Raw genomic sequence first — 19724 nt, 5'->3', positions numbered from 1 at the left:
TTTTGTTTTGTTTTTATGTTGCACTGGTAACTTACTCTTAGCAGCATGGATCACTTAGAAAAAGTAGTTTTTGCCTCCTAATGCCACTGCAGAAATCTGCTAAACGGTAAGCAAAAGTGTCATGTGATTAGTCATGTGATCTCAACATATTGCGCTCATGAGGTGACCCAGACTCAAAAAAAATATTTAGGTCGAAATTTAAGATTTATGTATTTCAATGGATATTGCATTTAATTAATTCCCATCCACAGCTAGCCATATTTTAACCATGTTTGTGCTTTTTAACTGAGTAAACATTTTTCACAATGAACAGATTTATGCTGATCATAAGCAATTTGAATATATATATATACATATTATATAAAATAAATAAATAAAATAGATGCAAATAGTTAAAACTATGCTATGATTTTTAGTGGGCAGAAATCTTTTCTTTTATTTATTAGTGACATATGTATCACATTAAGTTATTTATATGCATTTAAAATACATTCCTCTCAAATTTAGACCTTTTATTAAGCTACTGAAATCTTCATAACATAATTTTTAGTCATATAATTTTTGTATATAATTTTATTGACAAGTTATTTCATCACATATTTGCCATGAAAAGGCATATGAGTGATCAAAACTGTTTGTTAGTTAATAAAAAACAAGTATGATACCTAGAAATGTGATTAGCAGCAAGCCATACACTGTAGATGAATCTTAAATTTAACATATAATGAAGTGCTCTGTTGCGTGGTGAATGAAACAACTGTAAATGAAACAAGTTGTGATTTAAAGCATGTACATGTGAGGTGTAATATATATTCCTTTATCAGTTCATAAAAATATGAAATTTATATTAAATCTCTCACTGTCACTGGCATTTCCTGAATGGTGCTTCTTCTCATTGAATATACAAAAGAGGGTGCTGGTAGAATGGATACTTCAAAAATTGCTGGTTCAAGGCCAAGTTAGGGTGATCTAGAAACTGGAGAGTTGCTTAGATCACAATCCTGGTTTGTCACCATTGTACCTATGAGAGCAAGAAAAGTCTATGCGGCTGGGGTCACTGAGGAACGGTGTTAAGTGATGGTTACTTACATGCACGCTCTGTAGTTTAAAAAAATGTGTAACACCTTGACATTTCTGAAATGTTCAGGAATATTACATTACACTTCCTCTTGTCACATTCATTTTCTATGTAGATGCTGTACAGTAATGGCCAATGACGAAGCCTTACTGACATGAATGATGTTTGATAACATATGCAAAACATTCTTTTAAACCTCATCTGTAAAAATTTGTCAATGTAAACAAATAAATAAGTATTTACAATTAGTCAGCAAGGGATACATTACAAAAGGAATGATAACTAATAACCAGAAAAAAGACAAATAAGTTACAGTAGATAGTAGAAAAGGTCAGAATATAATACATCTTCCCTAAACATTGCAACAAACACAAAAAGCCACAAAAATGTTCTCCACAAGAATGATGAGAAAGACATATAAAAGAATAAAGGATATGAAATGAAAAACGATAAACCCTCAACACTCAGAGTCTTGGGTTCATATTCAAGATTGCAGGACTCAATGTAGCATTACAAAGATTATTTGTGCAACATTTAACTGAGAATCTAAAGCAATGCTGACCAAATATTTATTTCCTTTCATACTTGTCCAGCAGGAGGTATATTCACCTCTAGAAGGCACCTCTGGTCTGTGGATCTGGCCTTTATGCAGGCCCTTATTGCAGAAAGTCTCATTTACGTCTTTTACTAAGGCACTACACTGATCCAGTTTTGCTTTGATCAAAATAGTCCATGACAGGAGATACAGCACTTCAATCACACTGAATTATCTGCCAAAAATTAAAATTAAAATTGAAAAAGAAAAGGAAAAAAAGAAAAGAAAATATCTTAATAATAGAAAAAAAGGAAGATCACAGGATATTTAAACATTTTTATCTCTAAATAAAGTCATATTTGTTCATCTCTGCATTCATATTTGAGGTCAGAGAAGAAGACGGCCTCCTGGGAGAAAACGAATAACCCGAGTCTTCCACCTGAAAACGTTTTGTCATAAATGGGGCCTGAGTCTGCCATGATCTGCTTGCCTTCATACACAACAACTCTGGGGGGGAAAAATTACTTTTTTTAATATATATAATATTTTCACATTATGTTTTTTAAAATAAAATGTATAAAATATACTACACATTAATTATATTTATAACATTATTGATAAAATGTTAATTTTATGTAACAATTAATTTTTTTTAAAATCTATTCTATATCTATAAATTCTATACATATCACAAAAACGTGTCTAGGAAAAGAATATAATGTCTGTCTAAAACAAGATGTAGTCTGACTCTATACCTAATGAAGCCACATTGTTTTTATACAGTCTTTATACAATATAAAATATCATATAATAAACATTTATTATATTCTTTATGTTATTGATAAAATTATATTATATTATATTATATTATACACACACCAAAAAATGTGTGTCTTGGAATAGAAAAGGTAGTTAATGTCTAAAGAAAAGAGTGCAAGTCTTTACCTAATGAATCCAGTCTTCGGTCTGTGGATGAGATGCCAGCGGTAGGCGGTATAGTCTTTCCAGCCGATATTCTTCGGGTCGTGCCACAGAGTGCGCACCTAAAAGATATTGGAAAGCCATCCATCATTTTAAGCACTAAGACAGACAGCACTGCTTTGAATCATGGGAATTTATTGGACAGTTTATTGTTAGTAATGGCACGAAAAGAGAAATCTGTCAGGACTAATAAAAGTGAAGGGAAAGTTCACCTGCTGCTTGGTGTTGCCTGTGTGCCATAATGCATTGCGTAGACTTTCCCCAGTGCCTGTGGTGGAGTTGACCACCTTGAGAGAGACGCCAGAGATGCCAAACGCCTTCGATGGCTTGTCTTCCCAGTATGTCTGCGTGATCTGTTTCCACATGACTACGTAAAAACGTCGGCTAGACTGGTATCCAAACACAAAACCTGCATAATCATCATCCCTGTCTGTATTCACATAGAAGGTCCCGCTGAAATCCACAGCGCTGAACTCATCAAAGCCTGTTATTGTGCAGAAAGTCAATCCAAAATCAGCGCTGGCACATATTAGCTTTTCATGTATGGAAATGTTTGCATTACAGATCACTTACCCACTGCAATTCCAGGGTCGGAGTTGGCAGTTTGCACAAGCTCTTTGCCCTGGTTTCGGACCACCCAGTTTGGATCAATCTGTGTGGTTCCCTTGGGGTCGAGGTGAACCATTTGAAACTTCCGGAAATCTGTGACGCTGATGGCACTATTTTCTGGGCATGCGTCGAAGATATCCGGGACTTTGTCGTTGTCAAAATCATTCTCACAGGCATCACCGCGGCCATCACCTGAGAGAAAATATAAGAACGTTAAACCGACTACTGAGTGAGTGTCAAAAGTAGATTAAACTAGACAAAAAATGATAAACAAATCATTATGAGCTTATGAGGTCATATAAAACCATATACACCGTCCATGTTAAGAATATCAGTATAACCACTTCATAACATACTCCAAAGCCACTGACCTAGAAATTCAAATCTAAGCTTCAAAACATTCAATCATTTGATCTGCAAACCACTGGCATTACAGTGCAGTCTTAGCCAAGAGGTACTTTTCCTTTTGGAAAACTGGAAAACAATGGCTTTTCCCAAAGCTTTAGGATTGCCTCTCTAAGCCAACAAAACCTCAAAGATCTCCAATCTCCCCATAGACCGTGACAGCTTCAGCTTGGAGTTCAGAGGGCCGCCGAAATGAACACCCTTTGGAATGCCAAGGCAAATTTCAACCCACTTAAATTTCAAATCCACTTTATAAAAGAGAATGCAAGCAGTAAGCATGGCCTGACAACAGAGAACTTATTCAACCATTATACCCTTTAGGCTTAATGTCAAGCTGCGTATATCTGTGTCTAAAATACCTCATAAAACACAAAGAGATGTGGAGCACTACCCTGGGATGCAACTCTTCGCATTTCTAATGCCAGCGAGACATTTATGCATTTCTTATCTGCTTGCTTTTTATGCCTTGTCTTTGATTTTCTGTTTTATGGGACAGATTCTTGGACGACCCTCATAGGAAATATGAACAACGTCCAAAAAAACAGACGCTTGCATGACACAAAAATTTAATGCAGGATTGTGTATTAATACAAACAGGTGTGAGGAAAATTCTTAACGTTGTTCATCAGTTTTCTCAGTTCTCTGTAATCTGCAGAACAACTGTCCACATCATGCCATATATCAATAATTAGTCACATCATTATTCCAACACATTCCTTATTCTGGAGTGAAATAGTAAAGACCAGAAACGAGATATGATATATAAAGCGAGATATGAAGTGCTCTGTAAGAAGTGTTTATGCAAATATATTCAAGTTTTTCTAAAATGTTCACAGATATTTGTTACTATAATTTTTTATGCAAATTATTTTTATAATAAACCAGGATCTACAGTAATCATGCAATGCAATTATCAAAGATGAAAATATCATGCGTCTCTAAAAAAATATTGGTTACAGTTTACAATAAGGTTTCATTTGTTAACATTAGTTAACTAGTTAGTGAACATGGACAATGAAAATGAAAAAAACTTCTAAAGCATTTATAAATCTTAGTTATTGAAATTTAAATGTTTTTGTGTTAATATTCTTAAATGAACCTGAGCTAACAATGCAAAGTTGTATTTTAACATTACTAAAGATTAATGAAAACTGTAACAAATGTATTGCTCATGTTATTTTGAGTTAATGCATTAACTAACATTAATTAATAGGACCTTATTGTAAAGTGCAACCAAAATACCAATACATTGACCTAAACTATCAATTTAATATAGTGGGAGAAAAAAAAAGATATAAATGAATGATAAATAATAGATTTTTTTCAGTACTATAATCAGAGACCAAAATAAGAGGGTGTTTAACACTGTTTTTACCATCAGAGTCCATTTGGTCCTTGTTGGAAACTAGTCTGCAGTTATCCCGGTCATCAGGAATGCCATCATTATCATCATCATGATCACAAGCGTCTCCTTTCCCGTCTCCGTCGTGGTCGGCTTGGTTAGCATTAGGTATGTATGGGCAGTTATCCATGTTATTTTGATGGCCATCTTCATCTATGTCCTGGTTGTCATCACACTGGTCTCCAATTAGATCATTATCTGCATCCGTCTGCAAAAACAAAATGGTACATGCTTTAAAAAATAATGAATAAAGATGTTTAATCTGCAAAAGCACTCAGTTTCCATTTTTCTCCAGACCTGTTGTGGGTTGTGGACTAAGGGGCAGTTATCACACTGGTCTCCGACACCATCTAAATCGGTGTCTTTCTGGTCTGTGTTGTAAATGAGAGGGCAGTTGTCTCGCTCGTTTAGAATCTCTAAGAGTAGAAATAAGAAAAGGACATGTGAGTCACATCTGTTGTGATCCAAAATTAGTCACATGGATTATAAACGATGATCAAAGCTATTTGTACCATCGCCATCCATATCAATAGAACAGGCGTCTCCTTCCCCATTGTTGTCGGTGTCGGTCTGAGCAGGGTTATGTTCATACGGGCAGTTATCACAACGGTCTCCAACATCATCCTTGTCATAGTCATACTGCCTGGGGTTATACATCAGAGGGCAGTTGTCCTGAAATAAATATATCATATACATGTGTCTTTATGAATAGCACACACTCTTACAGTATGTACATCAGTAGCATGAAGACAAATTCATAAACCTCACATGTACTAAATCTCCCTTACCCTTTCATCCACAATTTCATCGTTATCATCATCTTTATCACAGGCATCTCCTTGCCCATCATTGTCAAAGTCCTCCTGACCAGAGTTGGGCAGCATTGGGCAGTTGTCCTGCAGAGATTGCAAAAAAAAAAAGTTAAACACAAGCCCGTTTCACAGTGAAAGCATAAGCAGTGCATATTGATCTATAAAAATCATAATCCGACTCTTGTGAGCAAATCAATGGCAAAAACTGAAGACTGCTTAAATGCGACTTAATAATGTCTATTAAAGAAAACATCTGTTGCAACCTGCACAGTGGCAAATTTAACATTAGAAATTGTATGTGGTGCATGTGGTAACACATCTGTGGAAAATATTAAAATAAGCCACCACAACACACGCAATGAATAATAAAATAACAAATGTGTTTTTTTGTTTTATAATATCTATGAATATTCTCATTACACAACCTTGAAAATATGTATCATGGTTTCCACAAACACATTCAGCAGCACAACTGCTTACAATCATTAATAATAATAATATGAAATGTCTCTTAAGCACCAAATCAACATATTGGAATGATTTCTGAAAGATCATGTGACTGGAGTAATGGCTTCTGAAAATTCAGCTTTGCCATCACAGGAATAAATTATGCTTTAAAATAAAGAAAACAGTTATTTATTATTGTAATAATATTTTACTCATAAAATCACTGATTATACTTTTTCTTAAGAAATAAATGCCGTATGAGCATTGTTATATTATTAAATTATTATAACTAAGGTTTTTCATGAAATAATTCTGGAAGCAATTATTTTAGTTAATTTTGGGCCCAGGCTGTCACGCTACTGTTTCGCTTATGTGTGCAGTGTAAAACAAGGCCTTATTCCAGAAATCTGACACTAATAGTTATTCATATCAAATGAACCGCATCAAATCACCCACATACAGTATTAAGAATTTCAAGCTTCTTCTGCTATGATATCTCAATTCTTCATTCTGTGCATTACAAATATTTTCCTTTATTTATTATGTGCACATATTTTATCCTTTATTGCTTTCTCGCTTGGCTCTCAGTGCTTCCCAGTCTTCAGATCCATGATGTCTTGCAGATTCTGGTCCTGGTTTTTCTCCACGGTGTATCATGACATAATCAAGCAATTATCCATCACAGGAGACGAATGATGTAATTATGACTTTTGCTCTCCCTCCCTTTGGCTAAACACCTCACCACAAAGACGTTTAAGGGATATAAAATATACGATTCCAAAATATACGATAAACACTGGGCCCAATCAAAACATTCCTCCAGTTCATGGTCACTAGGCCCCCTGCCTGACTTGATGCCATTGTCCTGTGGGGTTTATTAAGGTGAAACAATATTTCTTTCCATTTTATGTTCCTTAGAACCCACTCAAAGCAGTCCTCAGCTAAATTTTAAGGCCTGGATTGCATTAAGCTGAACCAATGCAGAGACGTCTTTAGTCTCAGCATCTTGTCTTCAATATAGCCATGTTCTATACATTTTTTCTATTAAAATGTCATATGGATCCAAATGAGGGGCATGACACTGGTTAATGTAGTTATGTAGTACCTTTTTGCAATGGTAGGTGGCATTTGCTCCACACACAAGATCCTGGTTGGGCCATCCATCCAGATCAAAGTCCTCTCCACAGATGATGCCATCTCCAGCATAACCGATACGGCATTCACATTTGTACATTGGGTCACTAACGTGACTAAGGAAGATGCATTCAGCATACTTGTGGCAACTGTGGCTGTTGTCTTTACAGGGGTTGTAGGGTTCACACACCTATTCATAAGAAAAAAAAAACAGATACTAAAACTTTGTCTATTTAAACACACATGACCCAGAACGTTGAGAACTTGTTGAGGGCATCTGCCGGGAGGCTGGACGTAAATTAGCCGCTCAGTAAGTGGTATGCGGGGTGATGTATATATGACTGACCTGTTTGTTGGTTTTAGCTGACTCCACTCCCATGCCGTAGGGTTGAGTCCCTTTGTAGCGTGGGGGGCAGGGGAGACAGTGAAATCCGGGGTCTGTATTCACACATTGCTGTAGGCCACCCACCTTATGACACAGATCTGATACCATATCGCACTGCACACCACAGAATGCAAAGAGAGAGAAAGAGAAAAGCAGTGGATCAGAATTGTCAGATATGTACCATATATACATATCGCAGGCTCTTGACTGTGTAAAATTCATCGACATGGTGCCAAGGCATTGTTATGTGGTTCCTAGGGTGTTCTGTGTAGTTAGAGTATTGTTATGTGGTTGCCATGTTAAAATAACTGGCCCCTAGTCAACATGATATTCAAGTCTCTAGATATGGCTTTGGTTAGGTCTTCAATGTAATATATGGGATTTATTCCAGTTATATATATTTTTTGCCAGTTTTATTGTGGTTTAGAAAAGCTAAATCTAGAAATGCACATCTAGAGAAGTCAATGCACAATTCACATGTAACATTTAAAGTGATAGTTCACCCCAAAAAAAAAATCTGTCGTTAATTTCTCATGTTGTTCCAAACCCATAAGACCTTCGTTCATCTTCGGAACAGAAATTAAGATATATTTGATGAAATCAGAGAGCTTTCTGACACTCCATAGAGAGCAAGGGTACTACTACTGTACGTTCAAGGACTAAAAAGGTAGTAAGGACATGCTTAAAATAGTCCATGAGACATCAGTGGTTCAACCCTAATTTTATGAACCTACAAAAAAAAAATTGGTGTGAAAAAAAATAACAACTTTATTCAACAATTGTTCTCTTCCGTGTCAGTCTCTGCCGTGCATTCACGAGAGTAGCACGATGCATGCATGTGATGCTGGAACTGGCGTTCTGATGTAGAACCCGGATGTGCTGCACCTTGTTTACAAGCAAAGGAATGCCCACACATACGTCATGGTACTGTCGTGAACGTGCGTCGAAGTCTGACACGGAAAGAGAAGAAATTGTTGAATAAAGTCGTTATTTTTGTTTTCTTTGCACAAAAAAGTATTTTCATAGCTTGATAAAATTACGCTTGAACCACTGATGTCACATGGACTATTTTAATGATATCCTCACTACCTTTCTGGGCCTTGAACGTGTCAGTTACATTGCTGTATATACAGGGTCAGAAATCTCTCGGATTTCATCAGAAATATCTTAATTTGTTTTCTGAAGATGAATGAAGGTCTTACAGCAGTGGTCTCAAACTCAATTCCTGGAGGGCCACAGCTCTGCAGAGTTTAGCTCCAACCAGCTCCAAATCACACCTGCTTGGAAGTTTCTAGTAATCCTGAAGACCTTGATTAGCTGGATCAGGTGTGTTTGATTCATACGATTTTGTACGATTTGTCTAGACCCCAGTGACGGGTAAAATACATATGATTTATCAAAATCATATGAATTTGTACAAATTAGCCACCTCGTAAAATATGTATGAATTGCCGTGAGATCAGACTGGCCAGAATTTGAGACCAATGTTTTACAGGTTTGGAACGACATGATATACCATTGTTCGATGATTTTTCACAAGCGAAATCCAGTCATTTTAATAGGAATCCAGGCTTTCATTGTTTTGAAAGTGACTTCTGTGTGAGCTGTGCTTCATTCATCACTGCACCTTAACATGCCAATGTGAATACTTAGGGTTACAGGTTTGTTCAGAAGTATTTTGATCTAATTAGTCTGATATAATTTTGCTCACCTCATTGACATCTTCACAGGAAGTCCCATTGCCACGATAACCATTCGGGCATGGTCCACATTCCCAGGATCCATCAGAAGCTGTGATACACTCAACTCCAGAGAAGCAAGGGTTCGAAAGACAGCCATCTGTCAAATCATCACAGCACTGTTTTTAGTATATAACATCACATACCGTTCTCTCAATTTCGGTCTCTAATGCTAAAAAAATAGATTTTTAGGAGGTTGAAAGAGAAAAGCACTGTAAAAGGACATACATGCAACATATTTTGCTCATACGTTTGTTTTTCTTACCAATCGGACAATCCTGTCGGTTGCATACTTCATTTTCAATGGAGTCTCCAAGACACTGCCTTCCTCCATGCTGTGGTTCAGGGCTGTTACATTCCCTAACACGACTCTTCAGACCCCCTCCACATGTAGCCGAACACATTGCCCAGGGAGACCATGGACCCCAGCCACCATCAACTAAATGGCATAACATGGGTTACATTTCCATTTATTAGATATAACACCCTAAAAGTCTGATTCACAAATCTGTTCATAGAGTGACTCAATGCCCCCAGAGAGAGGACATGATGTACAGCATCTGTTTTGTGACCTAATGAAATTAATGTTATAATATATAATGTTATAATATATAATTTTATAATATAAAGTGTTATTCTGTTTTTTTATGTGACAAAGTCCATCTGCTTGTTATTCCATTTTTGTTTTGTATTAAACTGGTTGTTATTTAGTTTTATTGTGCCATTGTTCAGCTTATGCAATTTTAAGAGACCCAAATGCAGATATTCTAGTGCAGACTTCAAAGAACTGATACTGATGTAATGAAACTAACTAATAAAGCTAAAAAACATTTTTAGATATGAATTAACTTGGATTTTATTTTGAACCAAATGTTATGTTATGTAATGCCTATAATATATCGCAATCTGAGTGCTTGCACATTCCTGGCTAATGTGGAAATAACACATAAGCACCTAAAATAAGCAGGGACAATGCACATTTCTTGCCCTCATCTGGCACTGCTCTTCAGAAACTAAAAGTTAGCCCAGATCCTAAACATTCAATAGCCCCTGATCGAAAAAATTTCAAGGTGTTCCCAGTCATCTGCCATGTCTCCGATGTGAATCTCATTCATCAGGCATTTCATAAGCATCTTTACCATAATCCTCTGATTGAACAAATTGCCCAAATTTGTGTACCCTCCCTGCTCTAACGATAATATAAGCCCTGGAAAGAATGACATCATCCTCTCAATGTTTTCCAGTTAAGATCTGAACAGCAGGGTGGATGAGATGGTTTCTATATGAGCATGTGTGTGGTTGGGCTCAATTTGGGGTTGAGCTTTAAATTTAGTAGGGCTGTAAAAGTTAATGTTTAACTGCATAATTTTTTTTTTAAATGCAGCTAACGTATTTTATATGTAACAGTGGTGCTTAAATATTAAATACTCACTCGGACAGGGGTCTGCGTGGCAGCTTTGTGTCTCTCGTCCATCACCTTCACAGTCTTTTCCACCTCTTTGTGGAACAGGAGCATTGCAGTGACGGATACGTGTGATCAGACCCTCTCCACACGTCACTGAGCAGGACGACCATGGAGACCATAAGCTCCAGCCACCATCTTGACGAACTGCAAAACACAATGTTACTATAAGTGTGCTACAATGACTCACTTCCAGCTATCACATATAGAGTGGTTGTATTCATACCTCTGCGGTCACATTTTCCCAAACTGCACTTGCGTGTCTGAATCGAGGGTCCAGAACATGTATTGCTTGTGTCATCACAAGAGCGCCCCCTCTGTTGAGTGCCACTTCCACATGTGACTGTGCACTGAGTCCATTCTGACCATGGAGACCAACCATCCTCACTGTCCATTGCTAGATAAAGACATATACCATATCATAACGAAATGTACAAATATATATGTAGCCTGTTTTTGGGTCTGTCCATTTTTTCATATATAAAAAAGGTTGGAGTCCCTAAGATTTTTTTTAAATAAGTCTCTCTTAAGCTATAAACAAAATTATTGTATGTTTATATTTTACTCCGTATGTTTGTGCTTCCACTTACGAAGGCAAACTGGACAGCATTCTCCATCGATGAAGGATGGATTGGCACATGCCACTGGAGGACAAGTGATTTGACGACAAACCACTTTTCCTTCTTGGCAGGTACATTTAGTACAGCTATCCACAATCCAGTCCTCCTTGTCCTCAAACATACGGCCATCTTGCCAACACATAGGCTGCTCCGAAAGACTCTGCATCTTATTTAGTGCCTCCTTCATCGCCGTGTTTTCTTCTGTCTAAAAAGTCAGTTTGAAATTAAATGAATCACACAGTTGTTCATCTTCATGCTGCAATGGGACCTCATTCAGTCTTTCCACACATTCAAACATAACCAACAGTCAAAATAACTATAAATTTTCATGCATTGAAAATTTTAGATGTTTTCCAACAGAAAACGCCTAACACAGTGATTTACTGAGCTCACATTCCTGCCACAGTTATGTGGGTAGATACCAAATTATGGTCCAACTATCCCGTGCCCACAAACATAACTGCCCTCACATTTTTTTAAACATCTGACAAAATCAGTTAACATCAACAATATGGCATGCTCTATCTGCGTGTGAGATCTAAGAGGCTCTTTTCTAAATTACAGAAGTTATACAGTGGGTGCCTAGTCTAGTTGAGGCCTGAAAAAGTAGGATAAAACAGGTTACATTTGAATCTGTCAAAGCAACACAACAGGACTCACCACTTTCTGTAGACCATCTATGAGGTTGCTAACAACAACTCTGAGACCCTTGAGCTCCTGGAAGAGGTTGGCCAGTTCTTCACAGGAACGCTCACACATCAGTTCTGAGGAGCTGGTTGCTGGAACATCTGTATTCTGGCCAATCACATTGGTGGCAAGTGAAGATGGAACCTCCAGCACCTCTGCGCTCTCGCTGACTACATTCACGTCCTCTGAGGAGAGAGAAAAAATTCTACTTAGATGTAGACTTCTATAATTAACACATGAATTCTGATATGCTGGTTCAAAAGTCATGGCACAACAATTCGATTTGTGAGACTCTTTACAATCGAATAATATGTTCATAGTGACCAGAGGCTCCAAAATGGACAAAATACATAAATACCACTGTACGCTATATTCCAAATCTTCTAAAGCCACTCAATGGCTTTGCATGATGAACAAACTGGTACCTCATCATTGGTGACCATAAGAGACTTCTTTCACAAATCTTACCATCCCAAACTTTTGAAGAAGTGAATACTATAATATCCCATCCATAACAGAACATTTATGATCTTTAAGCAAAAAAACTGCATTTGTCACTGGTCACAGAACTGGTTGAGCGAATATTGTATCAGGTTGGTTGAGATGTTTTGATAGAGCCACAGTGTTTACACTTATCAGAGGAATCACAAATGGGTTACTTATAGTTATTTGAGCAAGGTGGGATAGGAAAAAGTCTTTTAATGTTGGAAAAATTATCCACTTCACCTTTAAGGCAAGTACAAAGATGGAGAATGCAGACATTGGGTATCTCACAGCATGACAACTAAACCTGTTTGCAATAAAGCCTGTTTATATACGATACTCAGGCGCTTGAAGATTGCAATAGGAAGCCAAATTAAAACATTTCATTGGCTCTTGTGATATAGCACACATGTAACTGCGAGCAAACTATTTCTAGGCACAAAGACCTATCTCACCAATTCTTGGTCGCCGTCTTTAGAAGCACATTTTTTAAGTTATTTTTAAGTAGTTCAGAAGGAGTAGTATAATATTAAAGTCTGGGTGGGGCAGTACTGTGAGTTACCCCAATAAACTATTATTAAAAGTCTAACATAAAAAAAGCACTTAGTTTTTAGATTAGACAGTTGTAAATATCTTCACTTGATTCCTTTGTTATTGCCAGATAACAAAGAAATGAAGACTCTTAGGACAGCATCAAAGATAGCATCATAATTTATGGATATATGACATGTAGATTACCATCATGTGTAAAGAGTTGTTTTTTCAACATATTCTAGACACTCAAAACATTTTTAAACCATGATAGTATTTTGGTTTGAACTTCCTTATGTGAAGCCAGGACTGTTTTTCTATATCTGTAGAACTGATTTAATTCTCAAGTGACTATAAGTGTGTTTCTGTGTGTGTGTGTGTGTGTGTGTGTGTGTGTATGTGGTAGTGCGAGTGTGTGCAATCACATTCATGTTTAACTTAACTACCCTTCCTCCCTTCTTGGCCTTATGACCTACTGACCAATCTATGGGACCCCACACATGGTCCCTTTGCTTCTAACAAGGTAAAATCATTTAAATATAAGCTAAAAATGAGCTAAATGCAATATTTGTACAATTACAGCATCATACCCATCTTAAAACTAAATCATGAGAGCTGATGTGCATTGAAAAACACTTACAAAATCAGACCAGACTGATGGATGGCCTACTTAGACAAATACAGGCTTGTAATACACGCACATTATGGCAATTCCAAGCTAATAATTTCTTCAGTCACGGTGGTTGCTGCTAATCTGAGTGAGTGTGCACAGGTCTCCACAAGCATGAGCCCCTCTAAGCATGTTTATTTAGAAAGCTAAATGTCAAGTGCAAAAAACCTTCCCCTGAGCGAAGGATGTCAAAAACCTGCATTTTAAGAACCCATTTTTTACTCTGCCACCATTCGGATGACATTGAATAAAACCAAAACACAAAATATTCCAACAAAAATGGACATCATTATAGAACGAATCCCTTCCTGTCTGTGAGTTACATATCCCGTACAGCAGTTCCAATTAAACAGGAACTTCATCTTGATCCCACAAATCGTTTTTGGCTGGCTAAAAGTGTCAAAAGCCCCTCCTACCTGGGTTTCCAAGATCACATCCCCTGCTCTCCAGAATGTCCTCAAGTGGGGTGTCAAAGATAAAATGTACATTCTGCAGCAAGCCCTGAAAGAAACAACAGCTGCTGTCAGGCTTACTTTGCCAATTTTCAACCGTTCACATATATCTCCCATGACTGGGAAGTTGGGTTGGATTTACAGAACACTAGAGGATCAGCTGTAATTTATTACTCAGTTTCCAGCAACTTGCTTGGCATGCACTGCAACTACTAATGCTGACTAAATTGCCTTACAAAGAGCAAAAATGTATTAGTTGTTATTCTTGATATCCTGTAGCTTATGTCCTAATGCATTCAACTGGCATGCACTTTACTTTTCTCAATAATGTAAGGTCAAACATACCCTAAAGTGGCTTTCTCGTGTGGCCCCTTTGGCCACATACATACGGCCACCTGTGGCGCTAAGGTGTTCATAGAAAGGTTCATCGAGAATAAAGCTATCAATGAGTCCACAACCAATGTACAGAGTTGCTGTCTCTCCATGCACATAAAGCGTTACATTCTTCCACTGTGAATCCGAGAGGTCTACATCCTCAAAAGAGATCACATTGCGTGAGCCATCAGCCCACCAGTACACCAAATCTAAAGTGTTGGTTCTTCCATCCGAAACAACTTCAAACTGCCTGCGCTCTCCAGGGCCTTCCAGTGCAAGAATGGTACCGCGGGATGTGCGGTCCTGGCGCAGAGTGGCTGTCAGAATGAAGCCTTCGTTGTTTTGTATCTGCAAAAGAAGTTTTTGTAGTGCTGTGGAGCTGACCGAGGGGAGCTGGTCAAAACGGATGAAGCGGTATGCTGGAGCATCGCTGTCCAGACCCTTGAAAAGCTTCACACCAATAGTCTTGCGTGTGATCCCACTGGTTTCAAACAGGTCAAAAACGGTCTCATCTTCCAGTAGTGCATCTAAAAATGGGTACATGTTTTAAGTTATTTTACATTTGGTTATTCTATATTCAATTTGTCACTACATACAAAAAGGTGATTAAAGATGGTGTAGCACTGAAATAGTCATAAGACATAAGAAACACTTTCCCTTGTATATACACACACACACACACATATACAGTATATATATATATATATATATATATATATATATATATATATATATATATATATATATATACAGTGTATATACAGTATATATATATATATATATACAGTGTATATACAGTATATACAGTATATATATATATATATATATATATATATATATATATATATATATATATATATTAACCTAGTACAATATGACTAAAAATAATAGACATGTAGGCTATATATTTGTTATATTACAGCAACAGTATGGTTCATATGGTATATGCTGGTCCTAAGGTGATATACATTCAAATATGAAGTATTAAAGATTATTTAGATACAGAATATCAAGAAACATATACAGTATTACCTTGAGATTTTACGAAGGTGAAGAGAAGCAAAAGGGCCAACATTCGGAGACATCTTCGGAGAATCATTCTTCTATGGATAACAATGGAAACCAAATGTTAATTTTTCACGTTAAATAAGTTACCTGCCCCACAGTGGCTCTGCTCAGCTGAAAACCAGGAAAACCTCATCTAGCTTTAAAAATAAATTTTTAGACATGCTCAAATCCACTGAATCTATCAGGCTGTCCACTGGCATGCGCAATTGAGTTTCTGCTCCAAAGCCTATGAACGAGTTTGTAAACACACACACACACACACAAAAAACGGTACAATATGCTTTAGCACAGGTATACAAACAAATACATTAGGTATTGAAACTTTTGTAAAAAGTGCGAATCATTGCCCACAATTACTTTTCAAAGGAATTTCCGTCAGGGCACAATTAGATTTCAGTCGCGCAACCAATATTATCTTTTGGCGAAACATAAAAACGTTTTTGTGATTACGCCTGTCATATGTAAATGCAATAAATTATTTTACTGACTTATGATAGCTACTGAACGATTGATCAGCTTAGAGTTGCTATGGTCACCTCTTTACTCGCCTGCAACGCTAACATCTAACTTTACAAGGCGCACTCTGACTAAAATTTAATTTTTGTGGTTGTGAAAACAATCAACAGTAAAAACACTGTTACGCAAACGCATATATAGTCTGTGTAAAAAGAATACACACTTTTTAAGAGCCCACGCCATATTTGTTTTGGCTTCTCACAAACCAGCAACAATAGAAAAGTGATAAGCACCTCACTTACCCGAACCAAAGGTCAACTCCGTGAAATATAGTAAAAAATGGCTAACAAAAAATATATGTACAAGACTAAAATAACTATCCGCTCTACTCTTCAGTCAGTTCCACAATGGTAAACCCAGGATAATGATCAAAAATTCATTGCGTAAAACCTGGAGATGCCACGGGTCGCCAAGCGCAAAGTTTAAAATTAGCGCACGAAGCGAGTTACAGTTCACAGAGGAAGGCAGTCAACCACGAGGTCTTACTGAACAATGTCTTTATGTTCCAAAGCTGATACGTGATAAATCCAGATAATGCCGGCTCACGGGCTCCCTCCTCACAACTGATCTCTCTTGAATTTTATCACGAGGGGCGCATATTTGGTTTCAAAAGGGGAGGGTTTGGGGTGCTGGAGGAGGGTTGCGCTGGACTGGAGAGGTGCGGGTTATTGCTGTGACAGCACGTCATGACAGTTTTCATTAGCTAATGCAGTTCTAAATCGCGCCTGGGGTTGTTGAGGTAAGGGTGAAGACCTAAATGTGACCATAGGTATGTGAGAAGTGTAAATGGACAAATGCCAGACCACAGCAAAAAAAAAAAAAAAAACCTGTTAGTGAGATACAGAGAAAGTGTACATATGCAGAGTATAACTACCTATATATTAAAACAATATAGAAATAATATATTACTATAATATAATACATAATAATTTCCATCCTGTAATTCTTTAGCCCAATATTAAATTAAATACATTATGTCCCATTATTCAGACAGACAGATAGAGATAGATAGATAGATAGATAGATAGATAGATAGATAGATAGATAGATAGATAGATAGATAGACAGATAGACAGATAGATAGATAGATAGATAGATAGATAGATAGATAGATAGATAGATAGATAGATAGATAGATAGATGATAGATAGATAAACACTATGAACACCTCACAGCACAATGTGGCATTTACCATTTAAGATGTATGCCTTTAATCTGACCTGTTCTCTCAAGAGCTTTACATTCCTTTGAAAATATGCTCCACCCCTTTCTGAAGACTCAAAGCAAGACATTCCATAATTTTTTTTTATCGAGTGGGAACATCTTACGAAAGCACATAAAGTAGAGATATACTATAGCAGACGAGACAGATGATGTACATGTTTACAGCATGCCCAAGGTGAAGCAAATCAGAGAGCTCTCGCAAAATCTGGCCCCAGCAGAGGGTTAAAAGCATGACATCATTGTATATTTCACTACTTTATGCTGGAAATTACATTATATCCTGTATACGTCCAAAATGAGAAAGTATCCCCATGAGTGCCTGATTAGAGTGAGCAAAATTATAATTATTCCTTCCTTTGACTGAACTGATGTGTCCGTGGAGTCTAAATTACAATTCCAGGTTTTTTAAACAAATTTGATGTTGTTTTGCCAAGATGTGTATTTTATAATCAACTCTTGAGAAAGGTTCCTCATTAATTACATAATGCACAGAACAGGGATGTCTGCCAAAGCACATGCATCATTTGATCATGAGCTTACCTTTTTATGTGTAGCTATAAGTTAATAAGTCAGTTTTGCTCTTAAAGGCCAATTGCAGCATTAAAAACTTTTATAAAGTTGTATAATTGCCTCTATAAATGCATTATAGAACTATCACTTTGATGCAGAGGAAAGGGCATGTCATTGCAAATGTGTTCTGAACTGTTCAATAAATATATGCTCAGAGTGTGAAAGTATTGCTTTTTGTAGACTGCAAACCTAGCAATCATAACCCAGAGAGAAGGACATTTTACCACTAGACTGTCCCCATGGGGTCACTGGGAAGGTTACCAGATTGATTTTGTTACAATGTGTTTCAAGTTCATAGCAAATCCTTTTTTCTTTCTTGTTGTCTTTTAACCACCTCTTGTACAGATAATAAATAATAGGATACTTAGAAACAGAATCAACTTCTGGAAAAATTGTCTTTCAAACCTACAAGTGGAATAAAAGCAAATATATGGGAAACTAATGCAAATAACAGATATCTTATAAGAGTGGACAGGAGTTCTGGAAATACAAAAAACAAAAACGAAACATATTTAATGTTTTCTATATAGAATGTTTTTGCATGTACCATTTTTGCTTAATAGTCCTAAATAAACATGCTTTAAACCATATTGCCCTTCATCTATCTAAAATGATGATGCACATTTTAGTAACTCTAGTCTCCACAGCAATCACAGCATAGACAAAATTTATAGCAAAGCCTCTGATCCTCCTTACGTCACAGAATCTAATGCCCACATTACATAATAAGCAGATAGATCTTCCCCTCTCTTCACCTCCCAAAGTATTCATATATCTGTCATTAAAACGGAACATTTTGCTAATGACTTCCAGACTGACGTTGCACTCTATGAGCTAACAATGAGAGAATGCTAGGCGAAGTCTTTAGAATTCCCATTTTATTTCAGCCATTTTATGTTTTAGGCCCCAGGGAAATCTTTTTTTATTGTTATAATATATTTTTTTGTTTCTCTCACTTTGTAACCAATTTATTTTTTATGTTCCTTTCCGCTTGGGCAATTTACACAGTTTCCAATCTTGTAAAAGTCAGAAATGGGAATGCATGTGTGATTTAATTTTTTGGAATAATGCAAAGTGAAAGGCACCAAATGTAATGGGCTATGTGAGTCAATACGATAACAAATGTGTGCACTTTTCGCTCTGAATGATTAAACTTAATGCTTTTGTCACTTCTGAAGAAAAAAAAAAAGGCTTCGCACTGCACACTAATATGCTAGAAATAACATAGTTTGCCATATTTTCATATTGGAAACTCTTAAAGTGGGAGAATGATTACATTTTAGAAAACAGAACAGGTTATGTATCAATATAAAATACTGAGATGTCCAGTAAACAGATTGTTTCTACTGGCTGTTCCCTGTTTAAAATAGAAAGCAGTTATCTGGATATTTAAGTATCCAGTTTCATAGAAGGAATCCCTTGTTCAAACTTTGTGACAGGCAACATCTATAATTCAGACTTATGGGTAATATTTCTTCGTCAGGAAAAGAGAGATGATGTCACTGGATCAGTCAATAAGATAAATCTGGTTTCCTTGCT

General features: G+C 36.8%; 1 protein-coding gene across 1 annotated transcript; it reads right to left on the bottom strand.

Moving 5' to 3' along the window:
• Positions 1-488: 488 nt before the first annotated feature.
• LOC306857304 (thrombospondin-2-like) lies at positions 489-16985 on the bottom strand. Its single transcript, XM_079397184.1, has 20 exons — positions 16634-16985; positions 15840-15910; positions 14778-15334; positions 14397-14481; positions 12270-12481; positions 11580-11814; positions 11216-11386; positions 10960-11136; positions 9793-9966; positions 9500-9627; positions 7750-7902; positions 7375-7593; positions 5799-5906; positions 5523-5682; positions 5308-5426; positions 4984-5218; positions 3168-3395; positions 2807-3078; positions 2559-2656; positions 489-2120 (listed from the first exon to the last, which is right to left on the bottom strand). Exons 2-20 carry the CDS (start codon positions 15904-15906, stop codon positions 1967-1969), a joined length of 3552 nt encoding a protein of 1183 aa, XP_079253310.1. The 5' UTR covers positions 15907-15910; positions 16634-16985; the 3' UTR covers positions 489-1966.
• Between the last annotated feature and the right edge of the window lie 2739 nt (positions 16986-19724).

The sequence above is a fragment of the Barbus barbus genome (assembly GCF_936440315.1).
Source record: "Barbus barbus genome assembly, chromosome: 38".
NCBI lineage: Eukaryota > Metazoa > Chordata > Actinopteri > Cypriniformes > Cyprinidae > Barbus > Barbus barbus.
The sequence above is the reverse complement of the archived record's forward strand: the minus strand, read 5'-3'. Positions and strand labels throughout refer to the sequence as shown.